We start from the raw sequence: 21844 nt of genomic DNA, 5'->3' as shown, positions 1-21844 counted from the left end.
AACCCTCCTCGACAAATTGACAATGTAAAATGCATTGTGACATATTTTTTTCAAATGGAGGAAATACACTCAGTGCTTTTTTTCAATAGTTTTCACATCACTTTAGTTAGCAAACATGCCAGACTTGTTTTACTGTTAATATGTGAAAAGAGACAGTCTGCTAGTAAACCAATTAGCAAGAGCCAGATATTGCTATACAAGTTGTCAATCTGGCCCACCACAGTATCAGTCTCAGTCAGTGAAGCGTTGAGTCTAGTGAGAGCGCGTCCAATTTCTTGTCAACATAAAATGCCGTTACACAGTTACTTGGACAATGAATTGAGTGAGTCTATTGTGGCTGCTGTCATATTAGGCATAATAAACCAATCACGCGGGAGCTTTGTCATGATGCCTGGTATCTGTCTGGTTGTGTGTGTGTGTGTGTGTGTGTGTGTGTGTGTGTGTGTGTGCGTGCGTGTGTGTGTGTGCGAGTGAGTGAGTGAGTGAGTGCGTGTGTGTGTATTTAAAAAGCCTAAAATCTGTGGTACATCACACCATGGATGCCAATAGGTGTTGACAGGTATGACAGACACCTTGATGCATGAGGCTTTACCTCCTACGGAACAAAGAAATATGAAGTAATATTTTCACTTGATTTTTTGGTTTTACAGAATTGTAAACAGACATAAAGACTGTCTGTCATTGCTTCCCCCCCCACAGAGTGTCTCACAGTTGCCAGTTATCTTTGGCATCCTCGGTTCTGTGCTTTCAAAACAAACAAAAAACATTGGCTCCAAAATATTTTTTTGGTGCGTTGCCATAGGAATAATTAATTTAGGCCACTGCACCTGGGCAATTAACTTTTTAAAAGCTTATTGGTTATGATGAGATTTTGAAAATTCTGGATTTTTTGAAATCCTCTTGTCTTCATACATGTTCCAAAAAAATCGAATGGTGTGCACTTCTTTTATGATTGTATGCTATAACATACTAGCCTGATCCTACCAGACCATCGTATTTCATTTCATTTGTACAGAAGGTCTGGAATCGCTCATTGAAGGGAAATTAAAATTTGAACGGAAGGTACGTAAGCGTGCGGTGCCAGGCTAATAACATACAATAACAACAATAATGGCAATCTTAAAACGTGGACAATGCGAGTGGTACTCCTGTCGTGGTCGGCATTTGTGTTGTTCTAAGTTGAAATAAGTTTTCTTTGTAAAGCCGTGAGAAAAAAACACAGAGCAATCAAGCCAGATAGACATCAAAGCATCTACAAGGCTCTTGTACCGGCATGTCAGAAAAATGGCTCTACTTCAAAATGAGGGTTAAAAAATAAATAAATACAAAAATGAATAGATGGGGGATCGATGTTGTGGTATCTGAGTTAATAGTAGGGTTTGTACAATAAGCCACAAGGGAAAAGTGTTTCATATCAAAGACGTTTCAGTGGAGAAGTTGGATTCGAAGCAAATAGTAAAAATGTACTTCTCAGTTTAGCTATTGTATTTTCATTCCTCCAATACTCCACCAAAAAATGTCCTTACGCTCTTTTCCGATGTGCTGAAATCCATGTCGCAATGTCGTCTCAACTATTTACTGAATCTTATTTTTTCAATAGACAGCTCTGGAAGAAATTAAGAGACCAGTCTGGATTTTTCTCAAATCTTCATCTCTACATAACGTATTGAAAATGCTCTTAAATGACAAAGAATGTATTGGAATTTGGTAGAAATGTTGTCAGTAGTAGGGGAAGGTGGGGTGATTTGTGCGTTTTGGAAGTTGCAAAACCCCTTGTTTCTAGAAAACCGTGGAAGAAATTGGAAATGTGACCACATATTTAAGAAGAGCCATCCATTTGACTCATCCCGTAAAGAAGGGAGACACAAGGAATAAGATATAAGCACATTTAAGCTCAAAAAACTGTGTTTTGCCTTTCAAAGTAAAATTTCCATGATCAAGGTTTTTTGATTATTGTGTCTGAACAATTATAGACACGTTTGAAAACATTTGACACATGTTTTAGTGCTTTGGTATGCTACACTTTGAGTCTATATAGTTAGCACAATGTCAACCCTAAATTGCTGCATCATGTCTATTATCCAAAATTCTGGGGATGGGGTGATTTGTGCGCAAGGGCCTGGGTGAGTTATAAGTAAGTAAGTAAGTAAAATGTATTTATAAAAGCACATTTATGACAGTTTGCACTGTCCAAAGTGCTGTACATAGTGCATTCAGTAGGTAAACAATGAAGGTAAAATAACAATAACCAAAATAAAAGACGTAAAGCCCATACATCCACATAAACACAGATAGTAGTGCAGAGGTAAGATAGTTAATGGGGAGGAAACACCAGGGTGTACATATGGGTTTTGAGCCTTGATTTAAAGGCAGAAATGTAGGGGGAATCACATTTGTCAGGTGGCAGTTGGTTCCACAAGCACGGAGCAACTAGTGCAAAGTACATTTCTGAGAGTTGTGCCAGTGGCATGGCTGTATACGCTGGTCACCAAAAGAAAGTGATTGTCTACAGTAGCTCAGAAGAGAGTGACATCTCAATTCCACTTAACGACACCACTGATGAGAGTTCAGATGGCCAGAAAGATGATGATGGTGACTTTGTCATTGTGACACAATGACGCACAAATCACCCCACGTAGTGGGGTGATTTGTGCGTCAAGACAACTTTTTTTCCGAAAGCTATATTTCTTAAACAGTTTATTCCAGATCCAAAGTTTTTATTGCCAGGGATGCACAACATCCTGAAATATATGTACATATTTGAGTTGGAGACATAACTGTCAAGGCCTCACTTTAAAATCACTTTGAGTAAAAAGTTGCACAAATCACCCCACCTTCCCCTATATATTATAAAACCAAAATGTTCATTCTACTCAAACATTATGCCTATAAATAGTCAAACGAGAGACACTGAACATTTGGAGTGGTCTCTTATTTTTTTATAAAAGCAATGTAGAAATCTGGCCAAAAATGTCAAGCTTGAACGGCAGCTCTCTAGCGCTCAAAATGATCTTAAAGTCAATATGTGTGTTCTAGTGTTTTGCTGGTTGTTTGTTGATTTATCCAGCAGAGTGTTTTTTTAGCCTGAATCAATATTAGTGTGTCAGCGTCTCAGCGTGAGCCTCTTGACTTACCTCTCGTCGCCGTGACGCCCAGCAGCTCTGTTTGATCTTCCAAACCACCGCGGCAACAAGCAGCAGGGACAGGAAGCAGCTAGGGACAAAATTCACAGGAAGAAATGGGTTTAAGAAAAAAAAAAAAAAAAAAACGACTATTGATTAAAGGTGCAGTGCGTAACTTTGGGTGTGTCAAAAGAAGTGAAGCACATTTCGTAAAGCACATTCTCATAGCTGAATATAAGTTAAATTACGTTATTATTAGTCAATGGCTACATTGAAATGTGCCTTTCCGCATATCCACCTTCAAGTTACCACACTTCGGAGCAGGTCAGAGAGCATATGCAAAAATTACAAAAGGAAAATTGGATCGATACCATTTGGTTTTGCATAGTTTTTGCACTATTTAGAATGTACTTACTTTCTATATAACACAAAAAATTGCTGTTGGTTGTATATACTTTTTTCGATTTGTCTGTATTATACTATCTATGGTATTATCTCAGACGTTGACAATAAAGTTGACCTGACACAAACTGGTACCCATGGGAACAGCTAGGTTCCATTTGTAGCCGTGCCGTGCGTGACTATCCATTGTGTATCAGTTTTACGCCATAAATAAATGACTCGCGCAGCACTTATTTTCTACTGGGAAGTTATGAATATTAATGTGTGTTTTGATGTGACACCACTTCTCCGTAGAGGTGATTACAGTCCACATCTTACCACCAGTTGCTAAAGACAGTTATCCAAATGTCTTCTTACTAGAAAGACAGTTCCCATCTAGTTAGTGTGAATTCAACACAAGATTTAAAATGTGACCAGATATAGAGTCAATACTTAAAATATCTTCCCAGTCAGAGTATATCTGTTAAGGCGAGAGACCGCAGGCAACAATTTGTGTCTATTTTGCTTCCCTAACATGTCTTCTTTCATACTAGTATAAATAAAAAGGTCCAAACAGTACATTTAGGTGTTTATTTGACTATTTCTTGTCTATATTTGCCTGTATATTTCTCCTATACAACCATCTGTAACTTGTTGTTCTTGTATGAAGGATATTTTATGTCCCATATTTGTTACTGGATGCTTTTTGACGTTAAGCTGTTAAACTTCTTTGTCACCTTGATTTACTGAAAACATTTTTTCGTCCGGATGAAAATTTGTGAGCACTGAAAGAGTTTTTCTTTATGCTTGAGCACTATGTCTTTTCCGACTCCATTGTCAGTGTTTTCCACATTTGTGCAAATAAAATAGACAAAGAATAAAAAACCCAGATGCTTTTTGCACTCTACATGGAATATGCTTAAGGTGTTAAAGGTAAGGGTGATGACAGATGGTTTGTTAAAAGTGTCAAGGTGTGTGTGTGTGTGTGTGTGCGTGTGTGTGTATCTTAACAGTGTCAGGGGTGGGTGTGGGTGTGTGTGTGTGTGTGTGTGTGTGTGTGTGTGTGTGTGTGTCATAACAGTGTCAGGGGTGAGTGTGTGTGTGTGTGTGTGTGCGTGTGTGTATTTTCATTTCATTTTCATTTAACTTTTATTTATCCTCGAGAGACCAATTGAGGGGTGACCCTCATTTTCAATGACGTCGAGTCAAAACAAATTCAAAACAACAATACATACAAAATATTCAATGCAAAAACATCAAATACACAACAAGTGAAGAGAAGAAAAAAACAAAACGATTGAAACATTTACAGAGTGGGGAAGAGTGGCAGCAATTAAAAGGCATAAAGTACAATATAGTCTAATTAAAACAGTTACAAGTAGAGTTTGGCAGATCTAAGATAGTCTGTTTAAATTGGCCAAAGGATATGAATGTATTTAGTTTAATTTTTAGCTGTAAGTTGTTCCAGGAGTCAGGTGCACTGAAGCTAAAAGCTGTCTTTCCCAGCTCAGACCGGGCTTGTGGGACATAAAGCATAAGCATGTCAGTGGAGCGGGTCTGATAAAGCCCATCTGAAACAAGCAGCATTTCTGTTAAATAACGAGGAAGCTTCCCAGTCAAGGCTTTGTAAATAAAAACACGCCAATGTGCATCACGTCTCTCTTTAAGGGAGGGCCACCCAACCTTCTCATATAAAAGACAATGGTGTGTGTCATAAGCATCTCCTGTGATGAACCTTAAAGCAGAGTGAAAAACTGAGTCTAGGAGTTTTAGACATGAATGTGATGCATGCCGGTAGACCACATCACCGTAATCAAGGACAGACATAAAAACTGCCTCAATAATCCTTTTCCTACTGAACAACGGGAAGGTGGCTTTATTCCTATAAAAATATCCAATCTTTTGTCGCAGACGACAGACAAGATTTTTTATGTGAAATGTAAAAGAGAGTTTTTCATCTATCCAGATGCCAAGATATTTATATTCAGTGACTCTTTCAATATGAGATCCATTATTTGTGTGAATAATAAGATCATTAAAATGTATAGTTTTTGCTCTGGAGAAACACATATATTTGGTTTTGTCTGTATTAAGAACAAGCCTGAGGTCCACTAGACAGTCCTGCAGGGTGTTAAAAGAGCTTTGTAGGTTCTCAATAGATTGGTGCACCGAATCGGAAATGCAATACAGTACTGTGTCGTCAGCGTATAGATGGGCGTGACAGTTTTATGTGTGTGTGTCATAACAGTGTCAGGTGTGTGTGTGTGTGTGTGTGTGTGTGTGTGTGTGTGTGTGTGTGTGTGTGTGTGTGGTAACAGTGTCAGGTGTGTGTAGGTGTGTGTGTGTATGCGTGTGTGTATGTCATAACAGTGTCAGGTGTGTGTGTGTGTGTGTGTGTGTGTGTGTGTGTGTGTGTGTGTGTGTGAAGGCTCGACTTTGACATTGTGAACACAAACATCTTTCCCCAAACTAATCAACTGAAAATGTTTTAACTGTACTATAGATACAGTGTATTCTGCACAGAGACGACGGGCATCACGTTAAAATGAAAATATATTTCATGATGATTGTTATTGTAGCTAGAGGCCATTTTATCAGCGGAGAAACCTTGTTAGCAGACTCTACAAAACAATATTGGTCACTTTTTTTTAATTAAAAAGTGAAGAATAATATCTTGTTTGAAGTTGTTCTCCTCAGCATCTGCCCAGTAGCTGGTTGCAGGAGTTTGTACCTGGACTGAACCATTACTTTGAACATTTAAATCATAAATCATACTGAAACTCTTGCTCTTAAAATATCTATTTTTTAACGGGATTTTTTATGAATTTTTCGCTTTGTTGTGCAAAATCCAGCTGCTTTTCTTGTTTGGTTGAAGATCACAGGAACAATTTACATATATTATCTTTTAGTGATTTGAAGTGGATTCTATTACAAACTCCAAAGTCACGTCTAAATTCTCCAGACATATAGGCCTTCCATTGAGACCCCTTTGCAGGTTTGTGTACAAAATGTAATCCATTTTCTATCTAATCTAAATGCCTTTTCCAATTTTAAACACTGTCTGTGATTCATTTAAGATCCTTATTATCGCACTACCCCTCCCCCTTGCCTTTTGCCCACCCCGTGTGACTCTTTAAAGGGCCATTCATTCATAAAAAATCCCCTTATCTCTGGAGGACTAGAGGAGGAACTCTTAAACCATCCATCCGTTCAGCCATCTTTATTGATCGGGCTCTCTGCTTATAGAGCGACACACTGCTGATGAATGACCAACGTCAATACATATCAGACCAGAATCACACGCCATTGTGATCAGTGGGGAAGGGAGAGAGGGAGGGAGAGAGGGAGGGAGAGAGAGGGAGAGAGAGGGAGGGAGAGAGGGAGGAGGGAGAGAGGGAGGAGGGAGAGGGAGGGAGGGAGGGATGGAGAGAGAGAGGGAGAGGGGCAGAGGGAGAGAGAAGGAGAGGGAGGGAGAGAGAGAGCGGGAGAGAGAAAGGGAGGGAGAGAGAGGGAGGGAGAGAGGAGGGAGAGATGGAGTGAGAGAAAGAGAGAGAGGGAGAGAGAGGGAGGGAGAGAGAGGGAGGGAGAGAGGAGGGAGAGAGGGAGTGAGTGAAAGAGAGAGAGAGAGGGATGGAGAGAGAGAGAGGGAGGGAGGGAGGGAGGGAGGGAGAGATGGAGAGAGAGAGGGATGGAGGGAGGGAGAGAGCTAAAGGCTGAGTACAGATAAGAGAAGAACAATGGGCAAAGTAAAGAGACAAAGGGAAAATCTAAAAGAAGATTCGGACACAGATATGGAAGTATGGTGGCGCTTTGCTCTGGGTCTGAGTTTTCTCTTGAGGGATTTAGATCGCCAAAACTGATGGTAACAAAACTTTGATTATAAGAATGTAAGAAAAAAATGTCAGTGTCTCTATTTTCCTGGTGATGCCAGACTTACACCGTTCCTCCTGAATACTCAAGCCATCCGTCACACTCACGCTTTCAAATCCAAACAAATCAAATTTTGCTTTAACAAATCCGTTCCCTTTGCGCCCTCAAAAAGGGTTGACGCGCAGCAGACAGGAGTTGCGTTCAAATTAGTTTCATGCTCTTCTCAAAAACCCTCCATCCATAGACACAGCACCACCATAGACAGATGATATGAGACTGAGAGAGAAACAACAACATAAGGGCTTTGGATAGGAAGACAGAGACAGAGAGAGAGACAGATGAAAACAGACAGAGCAGTGCGCCTCGTTTGATCTCAACAACCACAAGGGAATCAGGTCAAGTCAGTCAGTCAAGACTTCAGCTCTCACCTCCCCACCAACCCTTCAACCATGAAACACGCACACAGACACACAGACACAGACAGGTAGACAGGCAGGCAGGCAAAGGCACACACACAGACACACACCAAACATACACGCACACAGACAGACAAACACACACACACCTCCAAGTCTCACAGGGAATATAGGAATAAGCATCCACCGACAGATGCTGTTTCACCACCAACAACAATCACTCTCTTCACCTACAGTATGTGTTGGACGTGTCACTCTCACACTCAAAACATCTCCCAATGCCGGTTTGCACCATAGATAGTATATAGGTTTGCACATACCTTTAAAGGTAGAGTCAGTGATTCTGGAGAACGCTTGTTGTCAAAATCACTTTGTCAAAATCAGTGAATATCTCCTCATGATCCACTACTTGTCCGTATACTGTTTGTGATATTCACTGATTTTGACGGAAGGTGATTTTGACAATAAGCATTCTCCAAAATGGCTGACTCCACCTTTAAGCAAAGACAACAGTATTTTTGAAAAATAAAACATTTTTAAGATACTTTTTGGGGCATTTCCAAGCTGTATTAGATAATATAGAGTTGAAATGGGGAGACAAAGAGAGAGAGGGGGGATGACCTGCAGTAAAGGTCCACGGGTCAGATTTAAACCCGCGACCACTGCAACGAAGGCTGGAGCCAATATGGTACGCGCTCTATCCACTACGCCACAGACGACAGTATTTTTTTAACCTAAACCCAAATGTCAGTTGATTGTTATCATGTCTGTCACTTAGTTTATTGTAGAGTTTTATGTAGGTCCGGGTAGCCTGGAGGGCAGCAGCACATCAAAGAAATCGGTCTCCATTGAAATCTACTCTGTTACTGAGCACATAGTGGCACTTGATGCATCTTAAACCAGACTGAACTAGTTTGTTAGACTGTAACGTACTCCGATGGTGTGTTCAAGTCAAGCTGCATGTATTGTAAAAAATGGCCTGAGGGGAAAAAGGAAACAAAAAAAAACATTCTTAAAAAAGTAGGTTTGATATATCGGTTTGGTTTCACTATCTCAACTCAGACATCTGTAATTGGTTGTGGAATGTGAATTTAAATTTGAATTTAAAACTAGCCTAGCCTTGAGGTAATAGAGATCTTAAAATAAATGCCAAATAAATGATAAATAAATCATTCCCAGAGACGGCACTATTAGCAGCAGTTCCTTTCGAGAATGTTTTTTTTTTTTAAATATTTGTAATTTCAAAAAGTGTCTCGAATGTCAATTTGTAGCAATGAGTGAGTTTTTGGTCCGCAGGCTGCGAGTTAGAATTTAATCAAATTAATTTGATTGCATATTATAAAAAATTCAACCGAGTCGAATTTTATTTAAACTTCAATCAAGTCATTTGTTTTGACGGTAATACATTTTTTTAAAGCCAGGTGTAACTACAGTGTCCAAGGCTAAGCTGCAATAGATACAAACACAGCTTGGTTATGTGTTGGCCCTGTTTACATGTGCAGATACAGGAGCAAGTCTCACACACACACACACACACACACACACACACACACACACACACACACACACACACACACACACACACACACACACACACACACACACACACACACACACACACACACACACACACACACACACACACACACACACACACACACACACACACACACACACACACACACACACACACACACACACACTGCATTGCCAGTGAAAACAGATGGTGATGCATAAGTCGCAGAGGTTGAAGGAAATTATTCAGACCGACACACAGTGTGATCTGATGCATCGGCTATGAATACATCAAAACTAAATGTCTAAGTTGAAAGCTGCGAAAACAACATAACACATAACTCCTCATTTGAAATAAGAGTTAGAAAGCAAACTAGTCTCCATTAGGATTCTATCCTTAAGCATTTCTCCTCATATCTTGTGAATACTTTCCCTGCTTCCTTCAATAGAGAATTGATTTTTTTTAATTAAATGTTTTTCTTACTACCTTAGAATGAGCGTTTTATATCTACATCCATGTTGCACGGACATGTTTATAGTATACGCTAGCACAGAATGGACAAACATAACTCATTAACTAATTTTAATATATAGTGGGCGTTAACTGGAAATGCACCTGTTAGAAGACCAAGAAGAAGAAGTACTATAGAATAATTAACTAAACACATCTTCACCTCATCACTTGATATTGTGGAAAGACTTGAGGCAGTGGTGGATGATGCCAACTTTACTCACTAGCTTTTTGTCCTTGAAGGCCAACGTAGCTTCTGTAAATTATCTGAACATGAGGGTAAGGGACGGTCCGGAGCGCTGCAATCTTACATTAGGTGTCGCTAAAATACACACATACTACACACTGTACCTTTAAAAAGGAAATGATGTATCCTGTCTGTTTCATTGTCAGACTAGAGTATTGAAACAAAGCCAGGCAGAGTCAGTGTATTATAGCCAGGAGCTGCTGAGGCCACAGAAAGGTTGAACTCTGGCATGTCATTGGCTAACCTGACAGCTACACTACACCACGGGGCAAACACACACACACACACACACACACACACACACACACACACACACACACACACACACACACACACACACACACACACACACACACACACACACACACACACACACACACACACACACACACACACACACACACACACACACACACACACACACACACACACACACACACACACACACACACACACACACACACACACACAGGTTCAGTGTGTCGACAGCCAGCTGAATAGTAATCCAGCAGCCCCCACACACACACACACACACACACACACACCGGTTCAGTGTGTCGACAGCCAGCTGAATAGTAATCCAGCAGCCCATGTGTTTCTACTGCTTTGGGCCTGGGGAATTTAAAGGTGCATTCAGTGATTCTGGAGAACGCTTGTTGTCAAAATCACTATGTGTCAATATCAATATCTCCTCATGATCTGCTAATGCCACTTATAATGAAATGTAATGCTAACGTCATGGACACACTAACAAAAGACGGAAGGATATATGGATATGATTCTCAGACATTTTAAGGTACTTTTAATTGAAAAAAAAACCTTTTAAAATCAATATACCCACATTGATATACAGTAACAATAGCTTAGACCGGAGACTCTTTTTCAAGGGAGACCTGTTCCCATTTACACACATTCATACACCGATAGCAGGCTAACTATCAACATTCACACGAGGCAAGGTGGGTGAAGTGTCTTGCCCAAGGACACGACAACCATGACACAAGTGGCAGGGCGGGGATCGAACCGCCAACCCTTCAATCATTGGCTGACCCGCTCTACCACCTGAGCCACAGTCGTCCCGTACTTACTTTGTAAAGGAAGTTCAATTCTTATTTTGAGAATATTAAATTCAATGCCTTTTTTTTTAAATGCTTTTTTAAAGACCCCGTGGTTCCCCTGTCTATGGGCGGTGGGACATTTCCAAGAAAGTCTAGCTCATCTGAAACGGAAGCAGCAGGTTTAGTGTGTCGGGGAATACTAATTTCTCTATTTAATCTCTTCAGCTTTGTACTGTTTTGTTTACTCACACCTCGCATGATGGGAGCTGAGAAAAAACTGATAAAAGTAAACTCTCTCCTTTATGGTTGGGGGGGGGGGACAAAACACAAAATAGAAATTGGCGTGTACCTACTACCTACTATTGTGTCAGCTTAGCCACCATTAAAGTGAATTTAATAGATTTGTTTTCTATTTGTTAATGTCATGTGTTCATTTGGTATTGTATGTCTTGCTAATAAATATAAAAAGATGAATCATAAAAAAGAAATTTAATTTAAAAAAAAGTTTGCCACCATAAAAAGAAGCATGCTGCTGTTGTGTCGGTGTGTGCACAGGCTCCACAGTTTAACTTACACAGCCTTGTTCACTTCTTCTGAAGCAATTCATGGGTGCTAATTAGTTACAGTGAATTGGATTTGCCACAAACCGTTATCGTTTCACCTCTAAGAAGATGTTTAGACAACAGGCAATGGCTAATTACAGCTACATCTATTTTGGCTTGAAAGTTGCCGTTTTTTTCTGAAATTGCGCTGAAAGAAAAATAAAATAATATAATTTAGCTGCAATGCATAGTATTTATACTGTGTATATTGAGCTGCAATGAGTTGACTGATTGCCTAATATACAGGTTCCTGCAAGAATGTATTCATGTCTCAGTTTTTAATGTGAGTTTGTCTGATGTGAGTTTTCTCGATGTAAACTGCCTGTCTGATATTTAAAAAGGTGGAGTCAGAGATTGTTCAATTTGTTGCCAAAAAGTTAAAATCTGTGAATATCTGATCACAATCCACTACCTGTCCGTACCGTGTGTACGCTTTACAGAGCCTAGGCTATGTATGAATGTATTTTAGCGCACCCATTGTACAGACAAAGGTGACAACAAGTGATTTTAACAACAAGAGTCCTCCAGAATGGCTGACTCCACCTGTAACGTAGTGAAATGCATCCGAGGGAATATGATGATTTGAAAAGTGAATGGGTTTTAAAGCAGCACGAGCCTCCACACCTTACATTCTGAACAGATCAAGAGATCGAAGAAACAGAATGGAGAAAAGTCTACAATATTTCACAAAATCCAGCTATGGGGCCCTTGACCAAGAGGAGTCCAAAACCAATACTTTTATGTATGTTTTATGCCTTACAAGCATTTCCTGCTCAAACAAGAGTTCCACAGCCTTAAAAAACACACAAATCGGGGCGCTCCGGTGGTGTAGTGGATAGAGCGCGTACCATATTGGCTCTGACTTTCGTTGCAGTGGTCGCGGGTTCAAATCTGACCCGTAGACCTTTACTGCAGGTCATCCCCCCTCTCTGTCTCTGTCTCCCCATTTCAACTCTGTACTGTCTAATAAAGCTTGAAAATGCCAAAAAAATAAAAAAACACACACACACACAAATGAGGCATTGAGGGAGTGAGTCAGTAGGCATAAGATAAGGCTTGCTTGCTTTTCTCTCGGGATGACCCGGTAGAGTGTTATTGTGTTACGGCCCAAATCACGTTCCCGTTGCCTTCCTCCCTACACTCATTACAGGTGAGGAGAGAGAGAGAGAGAGAGAGAGAGAGAGAGAGAGAGGAAGAGAGAGAGAGTGGAAGAGAGAGAGAGAGAGAGAGAGAGAGAGCGTGGAAGAGAGAGAGAGAGAGTCAAACCCACTGATCTGACTCATTTATTATTAATCGTTAAGCAGCGCGGCTTTCAGCTCCTAGTGGACCTATCAGGGTGGGAGAGAGGTTCAGCTGAGAAACGCTTCTTGCACTCTCTCTCCATCTCTCCATCCATCACTCTCTCCATCTCCATCCATCACTCTCTCTCTCTCCCTCCCTCTTCCACTTGTATCTCTCTCTCTATCATTCTCTCTCTCTCTCTCTCTCTCTCTCTCTCTATCTATCTATTTATCTATCTGCTCCATCTTCCGCTTGTATCTCTCTCTCCGTCTCTATGCCGATGACCTGACAACTAGGTCGGATACGGAGAGAGAGAGAGTGTTAAAGAATGCAGAGGGCGAGAGAGAGATAGTGTGTTAAAGAATGCAGTGGGAGAGAGAGGGAGAGAGGGAAGGAAGAGAAAATGGGAGATGGGGCGATAGAAGGGGAAAAAAGCAGCAAGAAAGATGAAGGGAAGGCTGGGAATGTGAAAGGAATAAGAACAAGGTGGAGAGCAAGAGAGAGCAAATGCTTAGTTTCCACTGAGCACACACACAAATGCATATGGGCTGTTCTGGACCGAGCCACACTGCTATGTGAAAACAAGGCTTAAGATGCACACTACACTGACAGCTATGTGGTGGTGCAGCAGAGAGAGATGGAGAGAGTAAGAGATTGGGGAGCTTGGAGAGGAGAGAGAGCAAAGATTCTGGCACAGCATGGTTAGCCCAGTGCCATGGGAGGCCCCATAGGACAGACAGACAGGTAGGTAGGCAGGGTATGTGTGTGTGTGTGTGTGTGTGTGTGTGTGTGTGTGTGTGTGTGTGTGTGTGTGTGTGTGTGTGTGTGTGTGTTTCCCTGCCTCTCTTTCCCAGGTGTCTCGAGGGGCGATGGAGGGCGTCTGCTGTCACTCAACACACACACAGAGCAAGCTGAGGGCAACACTAACACTGTGTATGTGTTTGAAAGATGTCATGTGCAAATTATGTGTGTGTGTGTGTGTGTGTGTGTGTGTGTGTGTGTGTGTGTGTGTGTGTGTGTGTGTGTGTGTGTGTGTGTGTGTGTGTGTGTGTGTGTGTGTGTGTGTGAGCTAGCTATGGCCCCCAGTGTCTTTAATAAAGGACCACTTGCTGAATACAAGGTGTAACTTCCTATAATACAGACTTGTATCACATACAGCTATTTATGCAAGAGGCAAGAGTATTGAGCAAGACAACTACCTCCCAATATTCTTAAATAGCTATACACTACTATAACACAAAACAACATTGATGTAAAAAAATATAGCCTCAACATAAAAATATATATGTTTGCAATGCTACAACAAGATTGTGTAAATACGAGTGGCAAGACATGTGTTTTTCTTATTAGTTATGTTTTTCTATGGGGGGGGGGGGGCAACCCTAGGACACATTTGGCCTGGCTGTTGATACAACTAAAACATTTCAAAGCTCTTCAGTTCCATCTGATTGACAGTGGGATGAGATCACAGAGCTCTGGTTTCATGTGCCGCAAGACCCCGTCCAGCTGTCAATCACACATCAACCGGCCTGTCACTGTTGCCGGCGGTGACGATGATTCGGGCCGACGGTTTGTGTCCAAACACACACACGCGTGTCAAGAGGGAAAAAAGGGGACGTCACACGCTCTATACACACACACACACACACACACACACTGGGGTCAATGTCACTTCAGTTGCAACAAATCAAAGTGATGGATCTCTTTGTGAGTGTGAAGACAGAAAAGTGCTGAGCTCGATAATGGCGCCGCTGAGGAACAAATACCACGGGGGGAAATAATTGGGAATGATCTAAGGTTAGTAAACGGGTTGCAATTTAAACTGACATTTGGAATGGATTGTATTGAGCCGACACACCACACGAGCTCATGTGGGCTGCTGCTGCTGCAGTCCTGAAGGTTTAAAGATACAGTGGAGAGAAATAAGAGCCTGTGTGTGTGTGTGTGTGTGTGTGTGTGTGTGTGTGTGTGTGTGTGTGTGTGTGTGTGTGTGTGTGTGTGTGTGTGTGTGTGTGTGTGTGTGTGTGTGTGTGTGTGTGTGTGTGTGTGTGTGTGTGTGTGTGTGTGTGTGTGTGTGTGTGTGTGTGTGTGTGTGTAGATGGTCAAGCTTTATGACTATAAAAAATAAATCAACATTAGTGTTAGAACATTATGTATTATGGTGTCACTGCACACCACTCAACATTGTCAATTGTTGCCAGTTTGCACACAGAGGAAAGGCATCTTCCCAAACCATCCAACCAATAAAAAACTGTGTGTGTGTGTGTGTCTGTGTGTGTCTGTGTGTGTGTGTGTGTGTGTGTGTGTGTGTGTGTGTGTGTGTGTGTGTGTGTGTGTGTGTGTGTGTGTGTGTGTGTGTGTGTGTGTGTGTGTGTGTGTGTGTGTGTGTGTGTGTGTGTGCCGTCCTCCTATAGATTTTAGACCAGTTCTCCAAGGAACTGCTGGACCCAACAGCAAAATGTGCTTCAGTGCTTTTTCGTGTCAATTTAAAGGGTTGATGCAAAAGAAATAAAGAATTTTGAACTCAAATATTGTGATAGTTCAGAGAGAGGTCTTTGATTTTGTGACTTAATGATACGTTGTTTTCAGTAAGCTAGGCCAGATCAGATAAGCTATGGAACTTCCTTGTCCATTACATTACATTGCATGAAGGGAAAATATGCCGTTAGCATTCTGGCTTCACAAACAAGTGTCGAAAGACTACAATAAAAATGAACCACATGAATACATTGGGAGCAGCAGAAATAGGCCAATTAAAAAGAGAAACTGTGAGCTAAGTGAGGTCTAAGCTTCCATTGATTTTCGGGGATCTAACCCGTTAAAAATGCAAAAATATTCAAAGTTATTCCCTGTCTTTTAGTGATCTGAAACAGAGGTCATGGCTGTTAGGACAAATTAGTTCAGCTAGGTTAAGTTTTCTAATTGATTATGTACATATGTTAAATAGTTTTGTGTTTATTTTCAATTGAATAATCAAGAAAAAAAGGCATAAAGTGGTGATAGTCTTAGTTAGCAACGCTCACTTGCTAACCCCTCCCTTTGGTAGAATTTACAGAAGCTACGGTGGCCTTCAGGGACAAGAAGCTGGTTACTAAAGATGGCATCATCCACCACTGCCTCAAGTCTTTCCACAATATCAAGTGATGAGCTGAAGATGTATTTAGTTATTTATTCTATAGTACTTCTTCCAACAGGTGCATTTCCCCAGGACACCCACTATATATAAAAAGTGTGTCAGTTCCTAAAAACCTTCATCTAAGGTAATAGGAACCAGATTGTATGGTATAAGCTTAACTTTAGAATCTCCATCACATTAAAAAAGAAGATATATACAGTACATCAATAAACATCTGAAACAAATTGGAGAGGATAGTCCACAGGTACAGCTGTATACGTAAGACACACTGAACACAGGCCCGGTAATGAAAATCAAAGCTGCGACTACAATGGACTCACACACACACACACACAAGTCTAAAGTCCCTATAGGGTAAGATGGGAGGTCGAGTCAGCAGGGGCAGTGTGTGTGTGTGTGTGAGAGAGAGAGAGAGAGAGAGAGAGAGAGAGAGAGAGAGAGAGAGAGAGAGAGAGAGAGAGAGAGAGAGAGAGAGAGGGAGAGAGAGAGAGAGAGAGAGAGAGAGAGAAAGAGAAAGAGAGGGGGAGAGAGAGTGGAGAGGAGAGAGAAGGAGAGAGAAAGGGAGAGAGAGGGAGAGGAAAGAGAGATGGAGAGAGAAAGAGATAGTGAGAGAGAGAGAAAGGGAGAGAGAGGGAGAGGAAAGAGAGAGAGAGAGAGATAGTGAGAGACAGAGATAGGGAGAGAGAGAGAGAGAGAGAGAGAAGTACACATCTAGCACTCTGACTCCAGAGACCTGGCAGTGACGACACTAATCACCTCGCTGCTTTAACGAGGTAATGGCTTCAGAACAAGGTCACAGCAGAATAACACGCTGCACACTTCAAGCTCCTGTGTGCACACTGTGGTTACTAGTGATGGCTGCACTCAGGGTCAAATCCAGTGATTAGGAGCCATTGTTAGGCTTGATTGGCTTGTTCATATGGTATGTTGTGTTTTTTGACTTTCTTTTGAGGGTCTTGTGTCTGTTTTAATATGTTTTTAACAGTGTTTTAGAGTCAAATTCAGTATATTTTTAAAGTTATTTATCGTTTTTGCACTTTTCTGATGTTGGCACTAATAGGACTGCATCCAATTTGTATTATTTAAACATGTCATTAAACACATCATTACAAAAATAAGAATAAATGTTGTACAAGTATTTTGATAATAAAGACTATTCTATTCTTTTTTTTTTATATATATAATTTTTTTGGCATTTTCAAGCTTTATTAGACAGTACAGAGTTGAAATAGGGAGACACACAGAGAGAGAGAGAGAGAGAGAGAGGATGACCTGCAGTAAAGGTCCACGGGTCGGATTTGAACCCGCGACCACTGCAACAAAGGCCGGAGCCAATATGGTACGCGCTCTATCCACTACACCACCGGAGCGCCCCAAGACTATTCTATTATATTATGATGATAATGCTTAGATGCTCAAAATCACAACCAATTATAAGGAGGAAAAACAAACCAATAGGTAAAGAACTTGTGTCCTGTTGATTTCAGATGGGCACCGCGGAGAAGACTGATGCTTAAGATGTTAACAGAAAACTTTGAAGTACATTTGAGTCAAACTAGTCACACACACACACACACACACACACACACACACACACACACACACACACACACACACACACACACACACACACACACACACACACACACACACACACACACACACACACACACACACACACACACACACACACACACACACACACACACACACACACACTTAGCGGGTTGATTCATTCCTATCATCAAATATCTGGAGCCACCCACACAGCCGCCCAGACTTGGCCTAGGGCGGGCTGCCTGCTGCTACCTCTTCTTTGAATGCCTGTCGCCCCAAACTAAATGACATCTACACACTGTTCAAACAGCTCCGCAAAGCAAGTTAAATCACTCATCCTGTTAAATACACAGCCGCCATAACACACTGCAAAGAGAGGTGGATTAGGAGTTTGAAATGAGTTTGAAATTTGAATAATTAATCTTAAAAGGAGGACTACTTTACGCTCAGCAAGCTTTCCCATGGGCTCAATGTCTTGTCTATTCTGTCATTAGTATTGCATTGTCATGTGTATGTCTTTTTATCATCAACACATAAAGGGCCAAAACCAACTATTCTGTGTCTGTCTCTCTACAGGTGAAACTCGAAAAATTTGAATATCGTGCAAAAGTTCATTTATTTCAGTAATTCAACTTAAAACGTGAAACTAATTTATTATATAGACTCATTACATGAAAAGTGAGATATGTGAAGCCTTTTTTTGTTATAATTTTGATAATTATGGCTTACAGATTATGAAACAATTCAAAATCTCAATTTTTTTTAATATTACATAAAATCAATAAAAACGAGATTTTAAATACAGAAATGTCGGCCCTCTATAAAGTATAGTCGTGCATAGGTACTCAGTACTTGGTTTGGGCCCCTTTTGCATGAATTCTTGCCTCAATTCCAATCCCTTTTCCATGATATTCCAATAATATGAGTTATACTTTCCAACTTCCCTACTCCCCTCTCTGTGCTTCCTATGTGGACATTTCTGTACTTTTTAGCAAGTGGCTCTGAAATGTGCTGTGTGTGCGACAGAGCATTTACAGCAGTGATTTGTTTTGACAGTAACAGAGATGTCAGGTCTTGCATCAACAGAAAAATACTTGGATTTTAATAAAAATAGACTTAAATCAGAACCAATTCATATTAAGAGTCTGAAGAAACAGACCAAAGTGTGTTTGCACAACACTGACAGCATCAAGTGTTCAAACACCCATGTTGGATCTAAGTGCCCATCAGTTAGCATCAGTTCTTTCAATATTAACTGTAAACAAACCACACACACACACACACACACACACACACACACACACACACACACACACACACACACACACACACACACACACACACACACACACACACACACACACACACACACACACACACACACACACACACACACACACACACACACACACACACACACACACACACACACACACACACACACACACACACACACACACAGTGAGGGAAGCAGAATTCTCTGGGACATAATACATCAGTGCAATGCTGAGTATAAGAATGTCAAGTCAAGTTTTTAAGAAGTAAACACCACAGCGGGTAAACGTGGTCAGTGTCATACTGTAGAATAAAAGTTCAGAAACTGCTTTTCTTCAGTAACTCTGATACATCCATCACAGGTAAAAAATTAAATAAATAAATAAACCCAGGTCCAAGAACAGAGAACTGGGATCACACTGCAGGTGAAAGAAGTTGACTGTAGTCTCAAAATGCCTGACAGTTTTATCATTTTGCCTGAACCTTGTTTTTCCAGGATTTAAGTTGCATCAAAACATGGCATCTCAGAGCGCTCCGGTGGCGTAGTGGATAGAGCGCGTACCATATTGGCTCAGGCCTTCGTTGCAGTGGTCGCGGGTTCAAGTCCGACCCGTGGACCTTTACTGCATGTCATCCCCCCTCTCTCTCTCTGTCTCTATCTAATAAAAATTGAAAAGGCCCAAAAAATAATCTTAAAAAATAAAACATGGCATCTCCCTTCATTCCCAGACTTCAGGGAACTGGTTAACTCTGCAAAAGCCACTGCTACACTACTGAAACATGAACTCTTGACTGAATAGGACATTCAAGTCATCTTATGTAATTCTGTTAATTATATATCGCAGTTGAATTAATTCTCCCGAGACACGCACACAGATATAACCTTCTGAAGGTCCTACATTTCATATGCATCCATGCCGAAGCCACAGTAAAAAAGCACTGGCTCCAATATATACAAAATGAACTTTTCAGAAAACATAAACCAACTTTTTTAGATATTTTTTCACCCTCTTTGGAAAGGAGCTCGTAACTATTTGAGTGAGAGAGAAATGTCGGCTAGATGATGTATAAAAGCCAGACTTCTAAAAAAAAATAGTCACAACTGCAAGTAATATTTCCTTGACAAATATGTTCCACCGTGCAATGTGTTATAAAGAGAGAAAATGATCGCTCCATCTACCAAGTTTGGACTTATATAGAGCCAAGAAAAACTTTGTCATTCAGGTCAGTGTGACTTCAAAGGGCGATTGCTTTAGCGGCAGCCAAGATTTAAATTAAAAACATGACAGCTTGTGAGTGGAGAAAAAGAATAACTGTTTAAAGAATACATTTCATTGCATTTCAAAAATAAATAAAAAGACTACATTCTCTACATTCTATATGGCTTTTTCAAGGCCTGGAATAAGAAAAAAAATGCATTAAGTTTGAACTACTAGAAGCCAGGCAACATTCAATATGTCATGAAAAGTTTGTCAGTTACGTTGGACAGTGAAAGTACCTTCGTTTGCTTGAATTACAAAAATATATCTATAGGCGAAAACAAGTGGTAATTCATTTTTGAAAGCAATGGTTGAACATAACATAAGCATCAAGGTGAGGAGCTAGTGGAGAGCTGGACTGGAATATGGGAATGTATTCTATTCTAGTTAACCGCTGATGTTTAATGCATCTGTTTAGTGGCTGGAGAATGCTTTGCTGGCGCTGCAGATAGTGGGATGGTACCTCCCTCACATGTCCCCCAAAGGGAGAAAGAGAGTGTGAGTGTGTGTGTGTTAGAGAGAGAAAGAGAGTGCGAGTGTGTGTGTGTTAGAGAGAGAGAGAGAGAGAGAGAGAGAGAGAGAGAGAGAGAGAGAGAGAGAGAGAGAGAGATTAAGAAACAGAGAACGCTGGAGTTGAAGGAGAGCAAACAATTTTCACGTTAATTAGCATCCTCCTCTCCTCCCCCGCAAACACAAACAATGCAGCAGCGCCCAAAAGAACCAGAAGCAAACGGGGACAAGGCTGCAAGAGCGCACGCACGCGCACACACACACACACACACACACACACACACACACACACACACACACACACACACACACACACACACACACAGTGTGAGCTGTGGGATTAGGAGCAAAGTCAGACAGAGTGGTGGGAGGAATATAAGAGAAGGAACAAGGGAGATGGAAGGATGGAGAGAAAGAGAGAGAGAGAGGGAGGGAGGGAGCGAGAGAGAGAGAGACAGAAAAGAGGAGGCAAACAGAAATAGAGAAAACACATACGAAGAGGGAGATTGAGAACTTTAGAGGAAAGGAATAAAAAGTATACAGCTGTGCGATATGACAATGTATATCGTCTAACGGAATAAAAATGCTCTCGTTTCACGTGTTGTGCAATATCGTTACGCATCTAATCTAAGTATATCTAATCAGGGTATAAAATGTTCCTATATATCGGAATATGATGATTTGGCTCATATCAGTTTAGCCCTATTTGGGAGGATGGAAGAGAAGAGGGGAGAGAGGGAAAGCAAGGGATGAAAGAGAGAGAATAAGGAATTAAATGAAAAACGGATGAGAAATGGAAGGATAGGAAAAGAAAATGATTGATAGAAAAGAAAGCGGTAAAGAACATGGTAAATGGAATTGACTTATATTGCGCTTTTTAGCCAATTGTCTCAGCCCCAAAGCCCTTAACATTTCTAAGCACATTCTTACCACATTCACCCATTCATACACACACTCATACACCGATGATAGAGTGAGTGATACAGAGAGGTTAGAGAGGAGGGGGGTTGTTGGGATAGAGGAAAAGCAACGGATGACAGGAGAGAGTAAGGAATGGAATGAAGTAATGGAGGGATATGAAAAGAAAGAACGTGAATGATAGAA

At 40.9% G+C, this 21844-nt stretch overlaps 1 protein-coding gene across 1 annotated transcript in view; it reads right to left on the bottom strand.

The window, feature by feature from the left end:
• atrn (attractin) overlaps positions 1 to 21844 on the bottom strand; it is a 152411-nt gene that overhangs the window by 55657 nt on the left and 74910 nt on the right. The window contains exon 25 of the mRNA XM_080042204.1: positions 3135 to 3213. Within this exon, the coding sequence (XP_079898330.1) occupies positions 3135 to 3213 (79 nt within the window). The remainder of the gene's footprint in view (positions 1 to 3134; positions 3214 to 21844) is intronic.

This window comes from Ammodytes marinus (assembly GCF_949987685.1).
Source record: "Ammodytes marinus genome assembly, chromosome: 15".
Classification (NCBI taxonomy): domain Eukaryota; kingdom Metazoa; phylum Chordata; class Actinopteri; order Uranoscopiformes; family Ammodytidae; genus Ammodytes; species Ammodytes marinus.
The sequence above is the reverse complement of the archived record's forward strand: the minus strand, read 5'-3'. Positions and strand labels throughout refer to the sequence as shown.